This window comes from Bufo bufo, chromosome 11 (assembly GCF_905171765.1).
Source record: "Bufo bufo chromosome 11, aBufBuf1.1, whole genome shotgun sequence".
Lineage (NCBI taxonomy): Eukaryota > Metazoa > Chordata > Amphibia > Anura > Bufonidae > Bufo > Bufo bufo.
In genome coordinates this window covers 10,905,716-10,928,400 of record NC_053399.1, presented here as the reverse complement: position 1 = coordinate 10,928,400, position 22,685 = coordinate 10,905,716, and the positions used below count along the sequence as shown (strand labels likewise).

Below are 22,685 nucleotides of genomic sequence, written 5' to 3'. Positions count from 1 at the left end.
ATTGCATCGTTAATCTTCAAAATGGCCGACATGGCCTGCATCAAAGGAAGATATGGAGACCGTGGCTTTATGGGATGGAGAGCGCTATAACTCACCTGCGGCAACGAGTCAATGCTTTGACCGCGGAGCTTCACCACAGTTTCAGAAGAGCTTGAGGTTGACGAGTTCACTTCTTTCACTACTAATCCTAGAAGGGAGAAGGAAAGCCTTGTATCACTGCTATAGAAGTCATCAGTTTAAAGGGGGTTTACATAAAAGAGTGTAAAGGGTGGAGGTCAGCTGCTGCGGCGTGGGGATCATGGTCATAGATGGGTGGTCACGCTGGTCTGAAATGAGCATGGACATTGGCCTGCTTCTGTAAAACCATTGACGTCAATGGAGAGTGGTGACAGCTTCACCATAAACCCCTGGAACGAAACAGCTTCGTCTCCGTTTCCTTCTTTGTAGCGGAGGGGGGGGGGGGGGGTAATCATTGAGGGTGAGTACTTAATTTTTGTTATTGTTAATAGTGATTTATTAAAAACAATATTTCCCTGGAAAACCCCTTTAATCTACTTTGCAGAATATAATTAAAAGGGGTTTTCTCATCTCCGACAATGGGGGGCATATCGCTAGGATATGCCCCCATTGTCTTATAGGTGCGGGTCCCACTGCTGGGACCCGCACCTATATCGAGAACGGAGCCCCGAAAGTGAAGGAGAGCACACTGCGCATGCGCAGCCGCCCTCGATTCATTTCTATGGGGCTGCCGAAAATAGCCGAGCGCTGGCTCGTCTATTGCCGTCTGCCCCATAGAAATGAATGGGAGCATGGGCCGCGCATGCACGTCACCAGCTCCCAGTCACTTTAATGGGAGAGGTGGGGATTAGCGCTTGGTGGTGGACGGACCCCGGAAAATCTGGGGTCCTCCAGCCACAGCGCTCCCCGCTCCGTTCTCGATATAGGTGCGGGTCCCAGCACCTATCAGACAATGGGGGAATATCCTAGCGATATGCCCCCATTGTCTAAGATGAGAATACCCCTTTAAAGAGTTTGTACAAGATTAGAAAAACATGGCGGCTTTCTCCCCAGAACAGCGCCACACCAGTCCATAGATTCTATGTGGTATTGCAGCCCAAATGGCTTCACTTCATTGGAACGGTGCTGCAATACCAGGTACAACCCATGGACAGGTGTGGCACTGGTCATGGAAGAAAACCGCTATGTTTTGCCCTTTGAAGGCTATCGACACCTTTGGGACAATTTTTTTTTGAAGATTGCATTTTACTCCTTTTGGGTTAAAAATCTTTTTTTTCCCCCAGTTGGTCATTATTAAAAATGTTCAGCTGATTTTGAGTTACAAGGGATAAAAATCAGCCTGTTTTCCTTAAATCCGTGAGCCATATACTTATCAGTTTGAGTGTTTATGAGGTCAGGAGATCAGGGATAAGAGCTATCCTTCAGCCAGAAGGGATTCAAGGAAAACAGGCTGTGACAGCTTGCAAACATACTGATTTTTAACCCCTGTAACTCAAAACCAGCTGAATATTTTTAATAATAACCAACTAAAAAAATTATTTTTAGCCCAAAATGAGTAAAATACAATCTTCAAATATAAATTGTCCCGAAGGTGTCGATAGCCTTTAATTGTGTCACCAGAAATGCTTCCTACTGCAAGGCAAACGAACAAAGAAATACAAAAATTGCTGGTCTTTAGCAATGGACTCTTGACAGGCGAGTAGTTGTGGCCTGATTACTAACAGGAGCAATAGTGCTACTAACAATGTACAGTACAATTCCTTTAGCAGTGGGACCCAATAGATTCCGGATTAGTGGGACCTAATAGGTGCCGGATTATCAGCCACAGAAAAGTATATGATGGAGGACCTTCAGGCCTTGCACACACAGGAAGCTCTCTGTAACACGCACCAGAATATCCATTCGTTTGCTGCGAGACCAACATGTCTTCCGTGATGTAAATACACAGATCGGGACTAACATCCAAAGGAGAGTCCATGTCCTTAGGGTCGTCTACCAGCATCTCAATCTCTGCAAGAAAAAAATCAAGATAATAAGCAAATTGAAAGTTCCAACATATTTTAAAGGAGACCCAGAAATTTTACATAGAAGACCCTATATTTTACAATAAATGTGAATTTTGTGTACATGATTATGGGGGAGGCCATCTTGTCTGAGCTGTGGTTTATTGCATTTAGAGATATGTTTAGACCACATGAACCATAGGAACCTGTAGACAGGAGATGGCAATAGAGGGGCGTGCTCTGTGATTTGTACAGAGATCATTGTGCAGAGAGGGGGAAGAGATGAGCTGTGAAATCACCTATTGTGAATGGTGGATCCTGTGTTATCTATATATAAGTAAGTGTTACCTGTCACGGTAATAATGAGATGACTGCTGAGAAGTGACCTCTATAGAACAGGAAGTGTCAGCCTACTGAAAACTGCAAGATAAATATATATATATATATATATATATATATATATTTGTAGGACCCATGTTAGCAGTGATGTTGACTTTGCACTGGAGCACATAGTAAGTGTCAGTGCAAATCGATGTGAAGGAAGCACCAGGTCTATCGCTGTAGATTACCGTCATCTTGAGAGTCATCCTCTAGCCTGTCCTTGCCGGCGCTCTCTGCTCCGGAGGTGTGCGAGCTGCTGTGAGAGGTCATGGAGCTGCAGGTTTTCAGCTTGCGGTGCAGTGATGTCCCCGAGAAGCTGTCCTCGGCTCCTATGTCCCTGTGCTTGGTATCGGCCTCTATCCCTGAGGTGTGTGAGCTGCTGTGACTGGCTGTGGAGTGCCGGGACAGTCTCTTGTGCTGGACGCTCCCTGCGCTGCTTCCACTCGCCCGCAATCTCTTCTCCAACTGATCCATGTCTTGATCCAACGTGTCGCTGATGTAGGACTCCCTGTATTGTTTCTTCTCTGTAAAATAACGGGGGGGTCTTTAATCTACCCTGATTCCTTCCATTAGGGTTCAGTAGGTCATTGGCTTTATGCCACCCACCAAAGCATCCAGCTAACTATAGAAGGCACCATAAGGGAATGGGTGCATGGTTGCTATACGAATCATGCACTAGGTTACCAATATGATGCCCATGTTGAATGCTGCTCTTACGTCTGGTGAGAGGGTTTCTTTAAGATGGCCTATGAGGACACATGGGTATCAGAGGGGGGACCTCTACTTAGGACCATCACCTGGGCCAAGAGTAAAGAGGTGACAACAAACAGGTCTGGCAGTCTCATGTCACAGACAACCATTTCTCTGAATGTCTGGGTTCATCAACTGTTCCCAGCAAAATTAGAGTAGCAGTGAGACAATGGCTATCACGTTAAAGGGATTGTCTGTGATGAGAAAACCCCTTTAACAAAACTGTTGACACAGAAAAATAAAATCATGGACAGAGCAGGAGCAGAGGAGGGTAACCAAAATAATTACATTTAGGGCATACCTCCAGTTATAAAACAAATTTTGATAAATGGTCAGGTGAATATAAGAAACTTTGTAATATATTTTGTTAAAGAAAAATGCTTCTATTTGCTTTTATCAGGCTGCTTTGCTCCTTCCTGCTTTTGAGATTGATGTCTATGGATAGAGGAGGAGGAGGCTGCCAGACGAGAGACACACAAACTGCAGTTTCTTACCTCTGCTACACTTAGCACTTTTGGCTCTACTATATCTAGTAAGATAAGGCTCTGCCACTGTTTAGATGGTAGCAACCTCCTCATCCCTCCTTTCCTCTTCACAGAGTTGTATGTGAAGCTGGAAGCTACTAGAGATAAGAGTGAAGGGATAGAGGAGGGAAGCAGCCTGAGAAGCCAAGTATGAAGCATACTTTTTAATAAGATATATTACAAAATTTCTTATTTTAGTTATCTGTATGATTTATTTCTGAAAACTTGATTATAACTGAAATAAGCCAATTGTCTTTGTCTGATTGTGTGTGCAGGGATCCGGGGCACTATGGGTGTCTGGCGTTTTCTTATCTCCCTCCTCAGCCGGCTGATTATTCTACCTGCACCGGTCACAGGAAGCCTGAGCAGGTTGTGGCTCCATCTCACCTTCATTTTCCTCCAGTTTCCGCACTTGCCTCAGGACAGGCTGGAGATTCATATATAATCTATGACTATTGCTGAGCAGCTGCAGGAGGTGGCGAGAACGCATGGAGCAGCCGGTGTAGTAGATTAGTTTCCTGGCCGAGGGTAAGCCGTCTGGTAAAATTTCAAACTTCTTGCCCTGAGAAGTAAAAGATATGACACGTAGTTACAATGTATCATCTACCACTGTATACAAAGCATATGATGGTTCTTTTATATTATTTTATATTAAGAGTTCGAAAAAAGACCAACGTGAAAGAGATGGATAGATAGATAGTCGGGTGCCTCTGGTGACCATCATGTTACAGATCCGTCACAGCATCATTAGACACAATCCACCACATAGATGTAAACAGGGGCTAATCTTAACACGTAGATCCTTATTAACGTCTCCGGAGCAGTAATTCTGGCATCTGGTTGTGTTGACATATAAGGGCTTCTTTGTTAAGGGAGTATACACCTCCTGGAAGCATGTATAATGGATGATCCGGGAGACTAGCGCTCTTACTAGTGTTGGGCGCGCATGCTCGGCCGAACACCATTTTGACTTGAGCATCGCGATGCTCGGCACACCGCAGTGTTTGGCCGAACACCGCGTGTACTCTAGCGCGATGCTCGAGTCTCCTCCCTGCACGTTTGTTGGCTGCTACGCAGCCAATAAACGTGCGGGGAAGTACTGCCACTCACTGTAATGACGTAGCCATGTTGGTTACTGGCATTACAGTGATTGGCTGGCCGAAACGCGTCATCGGGTGCTATAAAGTACCAAATGACACGTGGTTCGGCTCAGAGTTAGTTAGTCAGGGAGAGCTGCAGCAAAATGGACAGATTGTGTAGGGAGAGGAATTGTGCTTTTTTAAGGGAGTTTTGAGTGTTGAAAGGTGTAAGAGACCCAACAGATGACGGTGGGGAACGGCAATTAGTGTTTCACGAGGTGGATGATGATGATGATGATGAGACACAGTTGTCAATAAGTGAGGTTGTTGTTAGGTCAACAAGTCAGGAGGGTGAGCAGAGTGAGGAAGTGGAAGAGGAGGTGGTAAACGATGAAATCACTGACCCAACCTGGGAAGGTGGCAAGCCGAGCGAGGACAGCAGTACAGAGGGGGAGGGATCCGCAGCACCGCAACAGGCTGGAAGAGGCAGTGGGGTGGCAAAAGGGAGAAGGCGGGCCACACTAAACAGGCCCGCAACTGTTCCCCGGAGCACCCCCTTGTGCAATCTCCCTTGCCAAGGTGTAGGTGTTCCGCAGTCTGGCGCTTTTTTGAGGAAAGTGCGGACGATAAAAGAATTGTCATTTGCAACCTGTGCCAAACCAAAATGAGCAGGGAGCGTGAACACTAGCAACCTCACCACCACCAGCATGATCCGCCACATGGCATCCAAGCACCCTAATAGGTGGGCCGAACGCCTGGGTCCACAATCAGTGTCTGCGGGTCACACCACTGCCTCCTCTTCCCCTGTGTTACGTGCTGGCCAATCCCCTGTCCAAGACGCAGGCCCGGATGCCCGGATGCCTCCATGCACCTGGACCTTTGCAAGCACCATCAGCTAGCACATCCACTTCTGTGTTCTAGCGCAGCGTACAGATGTCTATACCCCAGGCCTTTGAATGAAAGCGCAAATACCCAGCCACCCACCCACAGGCCATAGCACTAAATGCGCACCTTTCCAAATTGCTGGCCCTGGAAATGTTGTCATTTAGGCTTGTGGACACTGAGGTTTTCTGCAGCCTGATGGTGGCGGCCATCCCGCGTTACTCTGTCTCCAACCGCCAATATTTTTCCAGGTATGCCGTCCCCGCCTTACACCAGTATGTGTCCCGTAACATCACCCGTGCTCTGACCAATGCAGTTATTGGTAAGGTCCACTTAACTCCTGACACACGGATGCTACATTTCCCTGACAGCACACTGGGTTAACGTTGTGGAGGCTGGGAGCGAGTCGTACCCTGGGATGGCACAGGTGCTACTGACGCCAAGGATTGCGGGCCCTACTTCCATCAGGATTTCCGCCACCAACCACATTAGTGGCTGCAACCCCCCCTTCTCCTCCTCCGCATCCTCCTGCACTTCCACCTCTTTATTATCATCTTGCAGCACCAGTCAGTAGCTGGAAGCAGTGTAGCACTGCAGTGGGGAAGCGGCAACAGGCCGTGCTGAAACTAATATGTTTAGGTGACAAACAGCACACCGCCGCAGAGCTGTGGCAGGGTATAAGGGACCGGACTGAGCTGTGGCTCTCGCCACTCAACCTAGAACCAGGCATGGTTGTGTCTGATAATGGCCGTAACTTGGCGGTGACTTTGGAGCTCGGCAAGCTCACACATATCATGCCTAGCCCACGTGTTCAACTTAGTGGTTCAGCGGTTTCTCAAAACCTATCCCAATTTGCCTGAACTACTGGTGAAGGTACGCCGTGTGTTTGCCCATTTTCGAAAGTCATCGACAGCTGACGCCGATCTGGCAGCGCTGCAGCAGCGCTTGCAATTGCCAGCTCACCGACTGTTGTGCGACGTGAGCACGTGCTGGAACTCCACATTCCACATGTTGGCCAGGCTTTGTGAGCAGCAGAGGGCAGTAGTGGAATACCAGCTGCAACATGGTCGGCGCCTTTCCAGTCAGCTTCCGCTCTTCACAAGCGACGAGTGGGCATTGATGTCTGACCTCTGAGGTTTTACGCAACTTTGAGGAATCAACACAGAAGGTGAGCGGTGATAACGATATTATCAGCGTCACCATCCCACTTCTGTGTCTACTGAAACACTCGCTGCTCACAATAAAGGAGGACGCTTTGCATGTGGAAGAGGTGGAAATGGGGGAAGACATTACACAGGGTGATAGCCAGACCACCCTCAGTTCATCTTATCAGCGCGAATTGGATGATGATGAGGAGGAGCAGGAGACGGTTGCCTCCGCTACACAGGGTAGTACCCACAGCAGGTTTATTCCATCTGTTCAGCGTGGATGGGCAGAAGAGGATGAGAAGATTGAGAGTCATCCTCCTGATGAGGACAGCAAAGTCTTGTCTGTTGGGACTCTGGCACACATGGCTGACTTTATGTTAGGCTGCCTTTCCCGTGACCCTCACGTTGTTCGCATTTTGGCCAACACCGATTACTGGTTGTTCACCCTTCTCTACCCCCGCTACAAAGAGAACTTCTCATCTCTTATTCCTTTGGTGGAGAGGACGAGCAAAATGGTGCAATACCAGAAGGTCCTTGTGGAAAAATTGCTCCAAAAATTTCTAGCTGACAACGCTGGCGGCAGAGTACGTGGTTCCTTAGCCAACCGAGGAAGGGAGACGAAGGGAACACACAGCAGTTCCAACAGAGGCAAGGGCAACCCTCTCCAAGGCCTGGGACAGTTTCATGACACCCCGCCAGCACCCTCACCCTGATGTGTGGCCTAGTGTCACAAGGAGGGAAACGTTTTGGAAGATGGTGAAGGAGTATGTAGCGGACCGTGTCAGCCTCCTCAGTGATCCCTCTGTGCCTTACAACTACTGGGTGTCCAAGCTGGACACGTGGCACGAACTGGCGCTCTAAGCCTTGGAGGTGCTGGCCTGCCCTGCCGCCAGTATATTGTCAGAGCGGGTATTTAGTGCTGCTGGGGGCATAATAACTGATTAGCGTATCCGCCTGTCAACTGAAAATGCTGACAGTTTGACTCTTATAAAAATGAACAAGGCCTGGATTGCCCCTGACTTCTCTACTCCACCAGAGGAAAGTGGCTGAACATAAATGTGTTTTTTATAATGTACTGAATACACTGTATTCCCATGCACCCCTTCCACAACAAAAAAGGGTATATGGTTCAATCTCCCTTTTCTCGTCCTCCTCCATCATATCAACATGCTTATTAGGCTGCCCTCGCTCCTAATGTTTTAGAGGGTCACCAGCAGGCCATCAATCATAATTTTTCAAGGGTGTGTATGATGCCCTCCTTTATGTGTAATAAAGGGTGTATTGGAGTGCCGCTTCCTTGTAATTTTTGGCAGCCCTTTCCCTTAGTGCATAGGCTTTATAAGTGTAGGAGTCCCACTACCTGAACAATTGTACCACAATGTGAATGAGGCCCTCCTTTATGTGATATACAGGTTGTATCGGAGTGCCTCTTCCTTGTACTTTTTGGCAGCACTTGCACTTTATATACAAATAAATATACAGGAAAGAATGTTTCCTAACAATTTTTACTCTTCGGTTTGGTGCGTATTATTGTCAGTCAGTAAAAGTGGCGTACTACTCGGACAACATGGTTCCCAGCAGCGACCTGGGAGTCCAAGATGCATCCAGACATCCTCCCCATGCTGTTCCCGAACCATTTCAGTGGCATTTCCATCTATTTAGGAACTTTTCCTATGAACCAGACACCCCCCCCCCCCAGGGGGGGCCTGGTTTAATGCTCGGGTTCTCCCATTGACTCTGCCGAGCACCCGAACACTCGCTCTTACCCACCCATCCCGCTGTCTACTTACCACAAACACTAATTTTCCTACATTAGTCCAGGGGAAATCATAAAGAAGCTGCTTCTCATCACCCGAACTCTGGAAGAAAATTGATGAGACTGATATCATACCGGTTGTAGTAAATGCGTTAGTTTCATTGTACATTTTAGTCCCTTCTACAATATTAGTATGCTTGTCTCCTCAAACACTCTGTGCTGCTGCCATGATTATAGATGACTAGGGGCTACTGCAGTCTCCTTATACAGGTATATCCATATGGATCATCATCAGTACTGACCTGGAAGATCTGGATTCCTCTCAGTGTAAGTCCAAGAATCAGCGAGGCCTCTACCTCTCTCTTATCCTAAAAAAGAAGCATTTGGTTATATTTTAGCAAAGTGCAACCGGAAAAAATAGGAATCATGTCCTATATAAAGGATCTGACCTGCAGCTCTTCTACTCTGGTGTCCTCATGACAACCCTTCCTGCCCTGCGATCTGGACGTTCAGCTCAACCTTGCGTGGATCCAGATCACCATCCGCATCCTTACTGACTTGAATGGTAGCCGCCTGATGTAAACGTGGAGCTGCCTAAGGATCGGGCAGGAAGTTTTGTCGTGGGGGCACCATGGCTGAGGAGCAGCGAGTTTTCCCATTTGTCATTTACGCTATATAACATTTTAAACAAGCCAAAACCAACAGGCAACAGAGGATCTGGAAAGCTGGATCATACCCTCAGTACAGGGGTGACAGACGCCCTAGTCCCATCATGGACGGTCAGCTGTAAACTTCCCGCTCAGCAGGAGGTTTGCTTCCGATACCTTATGGCACAGAAACAATATAAACCTCCATGTTCCTCCTTCCAGGAAAACATCTGTGTGCCTCCCAGGATCTTCGTCCTTGTGTAGAGGACTCTCACTCACCTTGTACAGCCTGTAGTAATGGACAGCCACGTCCTCCAGTCGCGCTGCCTCTTTAATATACATGAGGTGTGCTTCCGGCACGCTCAGTGCAAATTGGTCGCGGTGGATATTCGGAATGTGCTTTAAAATGTAATCTTTCCCCCGCTTTTTTATTACCTGTAAAAAATGTGGAAGCAAAAAAGTGAATAAAAACCTGGGAGTTGTAAGCAGCAAAGGGGCATCAAAACTAACTGAGGCAAACAGACGAAGGGGGGTCTCCTGCCTCTCTCCCCCTCTAGAGTTAAAGGGGTTCTCCGGGCTTTTAATATTGATGACCTATCCTATATCAGATCAGTGGGGGTCCCTTCCTGCTCTGCTGCTGCTTTGCCATAGACAGATGGGAGACGGCATGCGCAATGTGCGTACCATCTCCTTATACAGCTGGGTGCCGGACCCCCGTCCATCTGTTATTGATCACCTATCCAATATTAAAAGCCGCTTTAAGAGTGGCTACAAAAAAAAAAAAATGTCTCGCGTTCTGGAGGACCCGGCCCACCCATATATTATATGGACTACACATTGATTCAGTGGGAACGGTGTAATGCTTTATTTCCCCTTTGGGGGCACTGCAGGCAAATGAAAGACTTGCTCCTAGACCTTCTCTCACAAGTTAGGACTGATTGCTGGCGCTTTCAGCAGCACAACACACTCTGACCAACTTATTATTATGGGAACTTTCTAGCAGAAAGTTATGTACCCTCTGTATGATACACCGAGACCCCCCACTGCACGTGGTATGGGGCATTTGCCATCTTTTCCCCAAATAGGGATTCAGTAGGGAAGGAAATGGGAAGGGTCATCGGAGTCTGAGGCTGGTCATACGCATGAGATACCTGTTGGCTGAACACTTATTTCCCCCCCCCCTCCCTATTATATATGCATGCTCGACTGAACATGCATGTGTTCTGTACAAGGAGAGGGTAGAAAGCCACTGTCAGACTCCTCCGGTGGTGGCTTATCTCCTTGAGACGGAAAGAATCGGGCAGACTCCTCTGGTAGGGGCGTATTTCCCTGAGAAGACTAGGATCGGGCATGTTGAAAGCCAACAGCCTGATCCTCATCAAGGAGAGGTGGGAGGCCCCATACACATTCGATGGTCTGCAGCTTAAGAGTCCAGGTACAGGAGAGCACCTCTGTGGAGCTAGGTCCTTCATCACAAAAAATGGTCTACAGAAATCTGTAAACAGCAAGACTTACCCAGGGGGGGAAATAGGCTTCCGGTTCAAAGTACTTTCCATAGTGCTTGTTCCTTTTGAAGTTACCCAGGTCGGCTTGTAGGGCGAAGGCGGCCAGCAGAAAGTAAGCTTCCTCCCGCGTCATGCTCTGGGAGAGCAAGACTTGTTTCCTTAGGTGCCAGTAGTAATAATACCGCGCTGTTCTATCACTAGGGGGCGACATAATGACCACATTTAGTATTTAAACCCCCCCATCAACCCCCTCACCCATCACCCTCGATCACAGTGCTCCCTCCATGTCACAGTGAGGTTCATACAAACAGCTCCTCCTATCTTAGCTTCCCGAACTCTGTGAATGTGGCTGGGGGAAGAGGGATACATTTGTGGTGTCTTTGATACAATAAATGTCTCCCCTTTTTATTTATTTCCTTTGCAATTGTAATTGTTACTTTTTTTCTTTTATTTGATGGAATCCAGATGCTTGCCCCAACCAAGACACATCTGCATGTACGCAATCATGTTCTCTACCCGCAGGGGGCAGTATGGTAGTTGCTGGCAGTGTCTAGTAACAATACGGAGCTTTGTTTGTCAGGCCACTGTATGGCTTTAATCAGTGACAAACGTTCTCACAGAAGTTGTCACCTCCCTCCCCCCAAACCACTTGAAAATTATACTAAGTGCATGACTCATGGCACGTTTAGTTTGGAGACCGACTCATCTATTACCCAGCGTATCTCTTTCTGGAAGACCAGTCGCGTCCATGCGTTACACAAACAGCCGATTGATTTCAGTAGGAGATGTGCAATACTTCATTTCCCCTGTGGCGGCGCTGCAGTAAAGTTAAACATTTGCTGCTGGGATCCCACATAGATTAGAGCCGATAGCTGGAGGACCCAGCAGCCGGGAACACTCTGTGATCACAGGGGACAGCAATGGTCTATACTGGGATGGCCCTTTAAGACAATCTCAGCGTTCAGTGGGGGGAAAATAACAGCCCCACATCTATGGTGTGCGCTGCGGTCTTACCGACACTCAAGATCCATTTTCTTGCTTTTTACCTTATTAATCTGCCATTTTCCACGTAGTATTGCACTCGGAAATGAATGATCATAGGCGGCCCAAACTGGTCGATACCCTGTAAGAAAGTAATCCTCATCAGTGCTGTATACCGGGCTGTGATGTGGACACCTGCTCTATGATACATAGGAGTCATGCATGATGGCATCTGTGTGACATATATACAGGATTTGCTATAGGGGCACCATGGTGGCGTCACTGTCATTGGGGCACTGTGGCAGTCACTGCCATGGGGTACTATCATTATTGGGCACTGTGGCAGTCCCTGCCATGGGGGCGCTGTGGCCGTCCCTGCCATGGGGGCGCTGTGGCCGTCCCTGCCATGGGGGCGCTGTGGCCGTCCCTGCCATGGGGGTGCTGGGGCTGTCATGTGGACCCCACCTCCGCACTGGGGGCACTGTGGCCGTCCCTGCCATGGGGGCGCTGTGGCTGTCCCCGCCATGGGGGCGCTGTGGCCGTCCCCGCCATGGGGGCGCTGGGGCTGTCATGTGGACCCCACCTCCGCACTGGGGGCGCTGTGGCCGTCCCTGCCATGGGGGCGCTGGGGCTGTCATGTGGACCCCACCTCCGCACTGGGGGCGCTGTGGCCGTCACTGCCATGGGGGGCGCTGTGGCTGTCATGTGAACCCCACCTCCGCACTGGGGGCACCACTATAATGCAGGATACTACATGCTGCAAGCCTGGGCCGGGTGACGGGGCTCGTCTCTCACAATTGTGTAACTAGACGGCAATGTCCGCATGCTGACAAGCCGACAGCTGATCTCGTAATCGTGATTCATTCCCACAGGCGGTGACAGTTGGCGTGGAGCTCGTTCTCCGCTCTCACAGGCGGTGCGAGAATATGAAACACGATGCCCCCCAGCCCTGAGCATTATACAGTCTCGGGATTAATAACATACAAGTGTTTCAGATGTATGTGGCATGTTGATCACACAGCTTTCTCGCAGAGCAATTATATCCAGCTTTGTGGGATAAAGAGCATATCTGCGATATTTAAAGTGGACCTGTCATGTTATCAAGCACAGGGTTTAATCATAAAAATTTCATGGCGATATTCAGAAGCCGGGGGCCTATCAGTCGTGTCTGGTAATTGGTTAATAAATAATAACAGGTAAATAACAATTAAGAGTAAGTTGGTCCTCCTGCCACTAGAGGGAGATTTGGTGCAATCTCTTGTGTGTGACGCAAAGAACTAGTAGAATTAAAATAGAAGCTTATTGGGGCTGGGTACAATGAGAAAAATATATATATATATTGTATTTTGCTATTCACTGTTCATTTCTGAATCAGTTTTAGTTGGAATATCTGGATTTTAACACATTACTTTAAATAAGTGTCCGGCCTGCCATGCATAGTTGTCTCTAATATGCCCTGGGAGCCTGATGTTATAGGTCAACCGAATAAGATAACCTCTTGTTTTAGCTGGAGCTGCGCAGTAACCTCTATTGCTTGCAGCCCCTGGTGCCTGCTTTGCTTGCTGCAGTTATGTTGTGTCAGGTTGTCTGGTTCTAGGATACAGGATTTAAAAGGTTGTGATGACCAGGGCCGTCTTTAACGCGGGGCAAAAGGGGTAGCTGCCCCGGGCCTAGTTGCTCCTGGGAGGCCCAAGGCAGCTGCCTCTTGAGCCCTGCTGGCCAGTGGCATAGTGTGCCGTTGCACCGGGCGCAAAATTCCAGGGGGCGCTAGCAGGGCCGCACCGCTAATTAGGCAAAGTGAGGCAATGGCCCCAGGTGACAAGTGGGGGGCAGCGGCAGGGCACAGGGAGATGAGCGCTTCCATTGTGGAAACGCTCATCTCCATAGTCATCTGTATCGCCGTCCTCAGGACAGCGATACAGATGGAAGTAATGCGGCGGGGCAGGGGAGGGAGAGGCGTCTCCCTTCCCCGTTCCTCTGATAGGCTGCAGGCCTAGTGCCTGCAGCCTATCAGAGGCCGGTGCAGGTGGCGCGACGACGTCATCGCGCCGCCTGAGTCGTACAGCGCGGGACACAGGCATCGCATCGCTGCCAGCCTGATGGAGGTAAGTGGGTTTTTTTTTATATGGTACTACGTACTGGCACATGATTGGGGGGTATCTATGGGGGCACTTGTTACTGGCACATGATTAGGGGCATCTATGGGGGCACTTCTTACTGGCACATTATTTGGGGCTCTATGGGGGCATCTACTGAGGCCACAAAGAAGGGGTATTTTATATGGGGGACTCTGTATAGGGGCATTTTATACTGGGGCACATTATGGTGGGTACTATGGGCTCATCTATGGGGGCACTAAAAAGGGGTATTTTATACTTGCAAATTATGGGGGACACTGAGGGCATCTACTGGGGCATTATATAGGGGCATTTTATACTGGGGGGAGAGGACCACTATGGGGGAACTATATAGGGGTATTTTATACTGGCACATTATGGGGGCACTATGGGGACATTAGCTCAACTGGGGGCATTAAAAAGGGGGTATTTTTTGCACTGGCACATTAAAAGGAGAATTATTAGTACTGGGGGCATCATGATGGGCTTTATTACTACTGGGGGTCTATGGGGAACATGATTACTAGTATGGGCACTATGGGAGCATTATCACTTCTGGGGCACAGTGGGGACATGATGGGGGCACTGTAGGAGCATTATTACTACCATGTGTGCTCTAGTAGAGAATTATTCCTATTGGTGGGACTTTTGGGAGCATTATTACTGTGGGGCACCTTGGCACAGTATCAGCTTATCACAATTATTTTTGGGGGACGTTATGTTTACACTATTAGTGTCAGGGGCACCATTTGCTGGGCGCAGTTATTTTAGGGCACTGTGTGCCAATAATTATTGAAGGGCACTATCTGCATGGTACTAGTATTATCAGGTGGTTTATCTGTTTCTGCAGTATAGTATTGGGGAGCACAGCGGGCAGAGTATTGGGGGTGGTAGGATGATTTGTCCAGAAGATGGGAGGATGATGGAAAAGTAGTAAACTAAGATTTTGTTTGTCAAACTGCAGAGATGAGAAATGGCTGAAAAATGGTGTCTGGTCTGAAGGTCTGAAAGGAGAAGATGAGGAAAGAGAACATCTACATCAAAGAGACGTCACTGGATGTAAGAGGTATGGGGCTGTATTACCTGGGATGGAGGGGTTAGTAGTACAGTACTATCTGCACATTGTAAAAAATAAAAAAAAAGTAATCTGCAAAATACTATATTTTTGTGTCATAAGTTGTGCTTTTTTAATTTTTAGAATAATGATACAGCCGTTTAATTTGATACTTTTGTGCTGATTCTTTTTTTTCCCCTCTATATTAAGGGACACTATAGTCACCAGAACCACAACAGCTAACCGTGGTAGTTCCGGTGTCTATAGCGCGTCTCTGCAAGCTTTCTAATGTAAACACTGCTTTTCAGAAAAAAAGGCAGCATTTACATTACTGCCAAGGAACACGTCTTGTGGCCACTCATCATTATTACAGCTTACTACTCTACGAAGTGTGTTGTGGTGGAGGGTGGGATTGCATGCTGGGGTGTGGGAAGGCGGAATCCAGGGGGGCCCAAGTAAATTCTTGCCCAGGGTCCAATCAATATTAAAGACAGCCCTGCTGATGACCTCTATCTACGTACCTCCTACCATGTGCAATTTATAATCCTGGTGTCTTCTTATGTAAATTATAAGATGCAGAATCAGAATTTGGCCCCTGATGCATTAAGAATCAGATTCCCCACCAGACGGCTTATATACAGTATACAATAAGTGATCGGACACAAGAATGAAATATGTCTCATCAGGATTGTGCCAACAGCAACATTCCTCAGGATTCCCGGCCAAGGAAAGCGTCGAGCAAACACGCGGTCACCTGACTTACTTTGCTGGCCTCCTTCTTCCACTCCTTGGGACAGTATTTATAAAGCTTCTGGTTGAGTTCCATGTATACATGTTCATTATCTGAGAGCAAACGCAAGAAGGAAAAAAAAATAATTATAAATAAGTCTAATGCATATATACAAAGAAACAAATCAAAACGAAATAAATAATACAAATAACGATAAAAAATAAATACATAAACTATATGTGGACAAATGATAAGAGTAACAAAAATTCTAATAATCAGCGGTTACTAAATATTTGCTAATAAATTCAACAGATAATATGCAACATTAAAATAAAAGAAATAAAAGAGACATTCTTTTGTGTCATTTGATAATCCGTAAATAAAAAAAATTGTTGAAAATCATTGATATATATATATATATATATATATATATATATATATATATATATATATATATTGTAAAGAAATTATTGGTCCATCCATTCTGATAATCCAGCACTTGTTTTAATGCAGATAAAAAGATATTGCAAACCCAAGCTCTTTTCATATGTTGAGACCCATATAAAAGTATACAATGTGACTGGTGTATCGGACAGACACAAAGCCATCTTTTCTTCAGTACAATACAATTTACGGTTCCCCATTAACATTCCTTTCAGGCCGATTTCACGCACTGGTCAGTTCTGAGCCCATATTTAGTTTCAGCCCATTCAATGAGATATGACTGGCAGCAGTCCTATGCGGGTCTAGCCTTGGGCCTCATTATATGTGAACTGGGGTCTGAATTAAAGAGGTTTTTATCCACAGGATATGGTATAGCTATTAGATTGGTGGGGGGGGGGTCCTACCTCAGGGACTCCAACCGATCATGAGAACGGGGGCCCTGTACCCTCAGAGCCCTTCTGAAATAAACGGAGCAACGGTTCAGGAATGCGCGTGGCTTCTCTATTCAGTTCTATGGAAGTTCCGGGGATAGCCGAGTACAGGGCTCACCTATCTCCAGAATTCCCATAGAAATGAATGAAGCGGCCGCACACATGCCTGGATAGTTGCTCCGTTTATTTCAGAAGGGCTGCAGGGGGTGAAGGGCCTTCATTCACATAATCAGTGGGGGTTCCAGCGGTAGGACCTCCACAGATCTAATAGTTATCCCTTATCCCCCCAATACGGGATAACTTGTAACAACCCAAATACCCCTTTAATTTAGAGGTCTCAAGGGCTCATGCACACGAACGTATCTTCTTTCCGTTTTTTTTGCGGACCGTATGCGGAACCATTCACTTCAATGGGTCCGCAAAAACAACAGAAGGTACTCCGTGTGCATTCCATTTCTGTTCAGCAAAGAAGTAGCACATGTCCTATTATTGTCTGCAAATCACAGTCTGAGGCCCCATTCAAGTCAATGGGTCTGCAAAAAATACGGAAACCACACGGAACACATCCGTACGCCATCCGTATTTCGCGGATCTATACTGTTGAAATGCTATGCCAAGCCCATATTCCTCATGTGTTTGGTGATTAATAAGTTACTGTTTCCAATCTGCAAAAAACGGATCAAATACGGAAACATACGGATATGTTTTGTGCAATAACGGAACGGAAGAGGACTTAAATCAGAGAAAAAAAACCCTCAGATATGGAACAACGGATCCGTGAAAAACGGACCGCAAAACAAAAACGGTCGTGTGCATGAGCCCTAATTGTCTGAATTCATTTAGTATTATTCTCCGGGGTCTGAACCAAGTTATGAAAGTTAATATCATCTATTGTTCCCTGTTATCAGTCAATACTGGTACTTGTAGTTCTTCAATGAGATGACTGACTCCCCCGATCACTACTGAGACCCTCGAGAAGCTTTGATCTATATGTATAGCAGATATTAGTCGCTCACATGGGGCCGGGTTGGTGTTTGCTGGCCCTTTAAATCTTCTGCATTAAACATTTGCAAACGTACTCAAAGTTACAAAGAGTAGAGCCGAGCCCTTTCATCTCACTCAACCCCCTTGTGTGTCTTTAAGGCGGCCCTGTTTATTTAGTCGCCCTGTTCCTTTAAGTTTTTGAAGAAATCAGAGCTCTTGATGTTCGCTCTTGTTCAGGAATGTGAAGTCTGAGGAATGCAAGTCCTGGAGGAGCAGAGGCATCCATCGGGGCCCGCCTCAGCTGTCTCCATTCATCACACTCATCTCCACGTGTTACCCTGTTACTTCAAATCAACAATCCGCCATTCAGAGGCAAAGCTGAAGAAAAGTGAAAGCGCAAAGCGCCGTCCAACCGTGAACTATTAGATAGACCATAGATTCATTCGGATGGGGCGAGTTCTGCCGCTGCGTAAAAATGGTCATCCGCCTAAGCGGTGACCTAATACTGTAAATGATGTTCATACCAGCACCCTGCTCTGTACTGACGAGGGGCGAGAACCCTAAAAAACTGTGGTTTAAATCCTTTACCATGTTTCAAGACTCTTCAATGGGTCGGACATTGACTTACAGTTCGTTACCTATAGGTGGCACTAGAGACACAGTCTTTAGGGAAGGGCTAATGTGCATATTTTTACCATACATTTTTATTTTATGCACTTATATAGATTTACTATATTCCACTGCACTTTACAGACATTATCATCCAACTGTCCCCATGGGGCTCACAATCTAAAGTCCCTATCAGTCTGTCTTTGGAGTGTGGGAGGAAACCGGAGAACCCGAAGGAAACCCACGCAAACACGGGGAGAACATACAAACTCCATGCAGATGTTGTCCTTGGTCGGATTTGAACCCAGGACTCCAGTGCTGCAAGGCCCCAGTGCTAACCACTGAGCCACGTGCTGCCCATACATCAGTTGGATCGCCTCAATAAAACCAGTACACTCCCAGATTTGAGGCCATTAATGGGTTGTCCAGGATTTCCACCAATATCTGATTGGCGGAGTTCTGACATCTCGCTGATCAGCCGTTTTTGGTTTGTTTGTTTTTCTTTTTGCTTTATTTTTTGGAGTTTTGGCTACACAGATCCGTCCATTGGGTGGTGGATGTGCTGGGTACTGAAGTGCTGCTCCCATTCCCTTCAGTAGTAGACGGAGAGGTGTTTGGCAGCAGCTTATTCTCATTTCCCGGTTAAAAACACGTGCATTGATTGCCTACATAATACCAGCTGATCAGTACTAGAAAAATACAGCTGCACGTGGGTGTCAGTAGTGCAACCTGTGTGATCACACACCATGCGCCTCTTAGGCCGGACGGGCATATAGATGGCTCTATCGCCTCTGTGTAGCATTACTGGAGAACCTGCTCATCACTCCAGTTCAAGGATGCTCAACCTGCGGCCCTCCAGCTGTTGCAAAACTACAACTCCCAGCATGCCCCGATAGCTGCAGGTTGTCCAGGCATGCTGGGAGTTGTAGTTTTGCAACAGCTGGAGGGCCGCAGGTTGGGCATCCCAGCTTCTAGTTTATTTCCCATCTCTTTAAAGGAAAATGTTCCCCTTTTTAGATATTTTGCTGTACTAGTTGTCCATTTTCTCCACCATGTTGGGGCGGTCCGGCTTCTGTCCAATCTGCACACGGACGCCATTGATCTCTAAGGGCTGGCTGCAGTCAATGTATTTGCAATAGCTATGTAATATTGTGTTCCCTATGACCCCTTAGATGCGCCCCGCAGTGACCTCTGGCCTCTACATCATTAACCCCCTAGCCTCTATTAGCTGCGGGTTGCACCATGCACCCGAGAGGGGAGATGCCGTCTCTCTGACATGGCTGGAGAGCTGGTGAGAGATTCTGCACAATGATAAGAGGGACGTGTATAACGGAGATACTAGACATGGTCAGACTGGAGGAACATGTGGGTCTCTGCCCAAAATAATCCATATATATGAGATAACGGTCAGAATATTCTGGAGTATCAGAATTTTGCACACCCTATGTACTAGGACTGGTTAGGGGTTTGGGGACTTTCTATACTTTTCTATGAGCTTCCAATAATCCAGAACAATGGCTATTGTGCCGGATCAAAGGAATTTTACATGAAACAGCAATTTGGACCCGACCAGTGAATTGTTACTTACTTTGGATAACACTGAGCCCAAAGAGATGACAATCTTTCAACCGGATGAGATCGCAGACCTGATCCAGTAACTCCTGACAAAGTGCTTTAACCTGGAACACACAACGTAGTATTTACAGTGGACGCCACTGAGGTACCCATAATGCACCATTCCCCCCTCGCCATAGCCACAGCAGGGGGTACTCACATTAACGATGATGTTCAGAGTATCATCACTGGGTAAGAAGACGCACACGCTCCGCCGGTCCTGCATGACTCTGTTGTTCTGGAAGCCCAGCTTGCTCATTTTGTTTCGCCCTTTTTTTGTGTTACGGGGGTCACTGCGCAGCACCAAGCCCCCTGTGACCCATCAAATGTCCAGCGCTGACCAACCTCCCGGAGTCCTTCATCATCATCGTAGAAGACAAGCTCTTCTTAACTCAGGGAATCATCGCTGCAAAGAGACGGAGGGATGCTAAGGGTTAATTACATACGTGTACACAGCATTCAATGAGTGCTACCCAAAATTTTGTAAAAAAAAAATATCAAAAAAATACCCTGTAAATCTAAGCCTTTGAACCGTCCTCTTCTATCAGGCTATTAAAAATACTTTTCATCTATATCTATTCTGAAAAAAGAACCAATATGGCCACCATGGCATCCCCCACCCAGCTTCACCAGACCTCTGAATGGGAAATCTGCCCAGTTATGCCACAGAAATGGATCAGCGGACGCTTTACCGCACATCTAGGAAGATCTACCATTCAGGAATCGGAGAACATTGGGTGACCCCATGTGGGAGCCGTAACAACGGTGATATCAATTATCACCCAGCTTTTCCAGAAACAGATATACAAACACCACACAAAGACTATACTGGTGTTGCGTTTTGTTTTATTTTCTTCCAGGAGTATATGCGCTTTAAAGGGATTGTTCCCCGTCTATGAACCCTACTGGACATTGCAATACGCTCCTGTTCTGGAGGACTCAGAATGACCATGAACTACATGGCTATGGGTGCCATCATGTAATACCACATTCATCCTGTAGTGGCCACTGCAGGAGAAATGCAAACACTTGTATATATTTGCTGCAATATTGAAGGGTGACTAGACCAGTTCTATTCCCAGTGAGAGCTGAAGCCATGCACTAGTTTCCACTACTCATAGTGGAGATAGATCCAACCTGAGCTGGGCTCCCTCCATAGTGTGTCTGTCCCTATAGTATGTAAATCCTTGGATTTAGCTCCGGTTATCCTACAGGAAGAACGTCCTTCATCTTATTATCCCTCTTTGTTTTTCTTTCATTTCATACACATGAAGCCGCCGCTGCATTACCGCGAGCGGGTGACTTCTTGGTGACCCCCTTTTCAAAAGTTGCCGGCCTTCTCCAAATCTTTATTTTATTAACTTCTTCAAAGCGATATTTTGTCCTTTAACATAGCGGGACATCTTTTCCGCACATGAGTATGGACGGAATCCCAATGCTCCATAAAACAACTTGGAATATTCATGATCCTAACTTCAAAGGAAGACGGCGCTCAGATCGCCAGTCATGTCCAATAATAAAGTGCTCGCATCAGGTCCAACTCGTAGGATTTCATTTCTTTAATGTAAATACTTCTGGCGATGCTTTGAGGATTTGAGGTCAGGTTAGGGTTTAGGGAAGCCGGTTGGGTCGGTGGTTAACATCATTGCAGCTCTGAGGACATGGACTCAAATCCAACCAGCGGCATCTACATACATTTTCATGTCCTCCCCATACTCTTTAAGCCACCAAATGGACTGGTAACTTAATTGACTTTCTAGGAGATGGGCCCTAAATTATATCATCATGGCCAAACCAGGCCAACCGACTATTAATTATGCGTTGGAGGCCCCACAACAGATGATGCTGGAGGAAGGAAAGATCAGCCAAGTAGAATTTCAATGCCTGATCCTGTTGCTCTGGCAGGAGATAAGACTCATCTCTTTGTAAATCTAATGTGCTCCTGAACACGTACCACCCAGTATCACACATGCACAGTCCATCCCTAAAATAGTCCTAACCCATCCCTACATCATTCAAATCTATATTTAGATGGAGTGGAAGCAAAGATTTGACTAATTATTAGGAGGCAATCTATCACTTGGGGTGTGTTATCGGAGGTGTAGCTTGAATCATCTGGGCTCCAAAGAAAAATCTATACCAGGGTCCTTCTCAGTCATCACATACCATTTAATAAAGATAATACGGCAGAGGAGCCCCTCAGGTACCAAGGGTCTAAATGCAACTACAACCTGCATCACCTATAGCTACACCACTGCAGGGGATAGCACTCTATGTATTGTATGTAGTCTCTGAATTGGAGTCCTAGATCCACCCAAGGACATAATTTCTCACCCTTTATTGTTTTCAGCAGACGCCACCTCCCAACTATTCTATTGTGAGGGTATAATTACAGCTCAACATGATTGACAGCAGTGATTGTGGGAAGAAGAAAGGTGTAAAAGGACATGACTCAGACAATAGGTCGTGTACTGTATAACGACTACTACTAGTGACCAAGAGCTAGAAGTACCATGTTAGGTTTAGACAGGTTGATATATAGTAGCATAGGTTATTGGAGGTCACACGAGGATCATCAGGATGGCATTTCACACCAAACTGTTACCAAATGAAAGATGGTGTTCTGAGGTAATTATTCTCACTATCCTAAGGTAAATGTGGTAATCCTCAGTCCTCATATTGTGAGACTTCCACGTCTTATACCCATATACTATGAACCCCTCTTATTCTCTACTGTGAGGCCTCAAGTTTCTCTGCCCTCATATTATGAGACCTCATCATCTACTTTCATACTGTGAGACCTCCTCATCCTTTACCCTCATACCTGTGAGATCCCCCTTATCTTCTATCCTTATATTATGAGACCTACTCATCCCCTACCCTCATATTATGAGACCTACTCATCCTCTACCGTCATATTATGAGACCTACTCATCCCCTACCCTAAACTGTGAGACGTCCTCATTCATTGCTCTGGTACTGTGAGACTTCCTCATAACACGAGATCTCAACCTCTACCTTCATCCTC

General features: G+C 46.7%; 1 protein-coding gene across 3 annotated transcripts in view; it reads right to left on the bottom strand.

The window, feature by feature from the left end:
- FRMD6 (FERM domain containing 6) overlaps positions 1-22,685 on the bottom strand; it is a 125,491-nt gene that overhangs the window by 2,692 nt on the left and 100,114 nt on the right. For all 3 annotated transcript variants that reach the window (XM_040411962.1, XM_040411959.1, XM_040411960.1), the window contains exons 2-13: positions 19,818-20,063; positions 19,632-19,722; positions 15,609-15,688; positions 11,740-11,816; positions 10,704-10,890; positions 9,468-9,623; positions 8,844-8,909; positions 8,576-8,644; positions 4,064-4,238; positions 2,591-2,926; positions 1,909-2,028; positions 96-187 (exon numbers count right to left, since the gene is read on the bottom strand). In XM_040411962.1, the coding sequence (XP_040267896.1) occupies positions 96-187; positions 1,909-2,028; positions 2,591-2,926; positions 4,064-4,238; positions 8,576-8,644; positions 8,844-8,909; positions 9,468-9,623; positions 10,704-10,890; positions 11,740-11,816; positions 15,609-15,688; positions 19,632-19,722; positions 19,818-19,916 (1,548 nt within the window). In that variant the 5' untranslated portion in view covers positions 19,917-20,063. The remainder of the gene's footprint in view (positions 1-95; positions 188-1,908; positions 2,029-2,590; positions 2,927-4,063; positions 4,239-8,575; positions 8,645-8,843; positions 8,910-9,467; positions 9,624-10,703; positions 10,891-11,739; positions 11,817-15,608; positions 15,689-19,631; positions 19,723-19,817; positions 20,064-22,685) is intronic.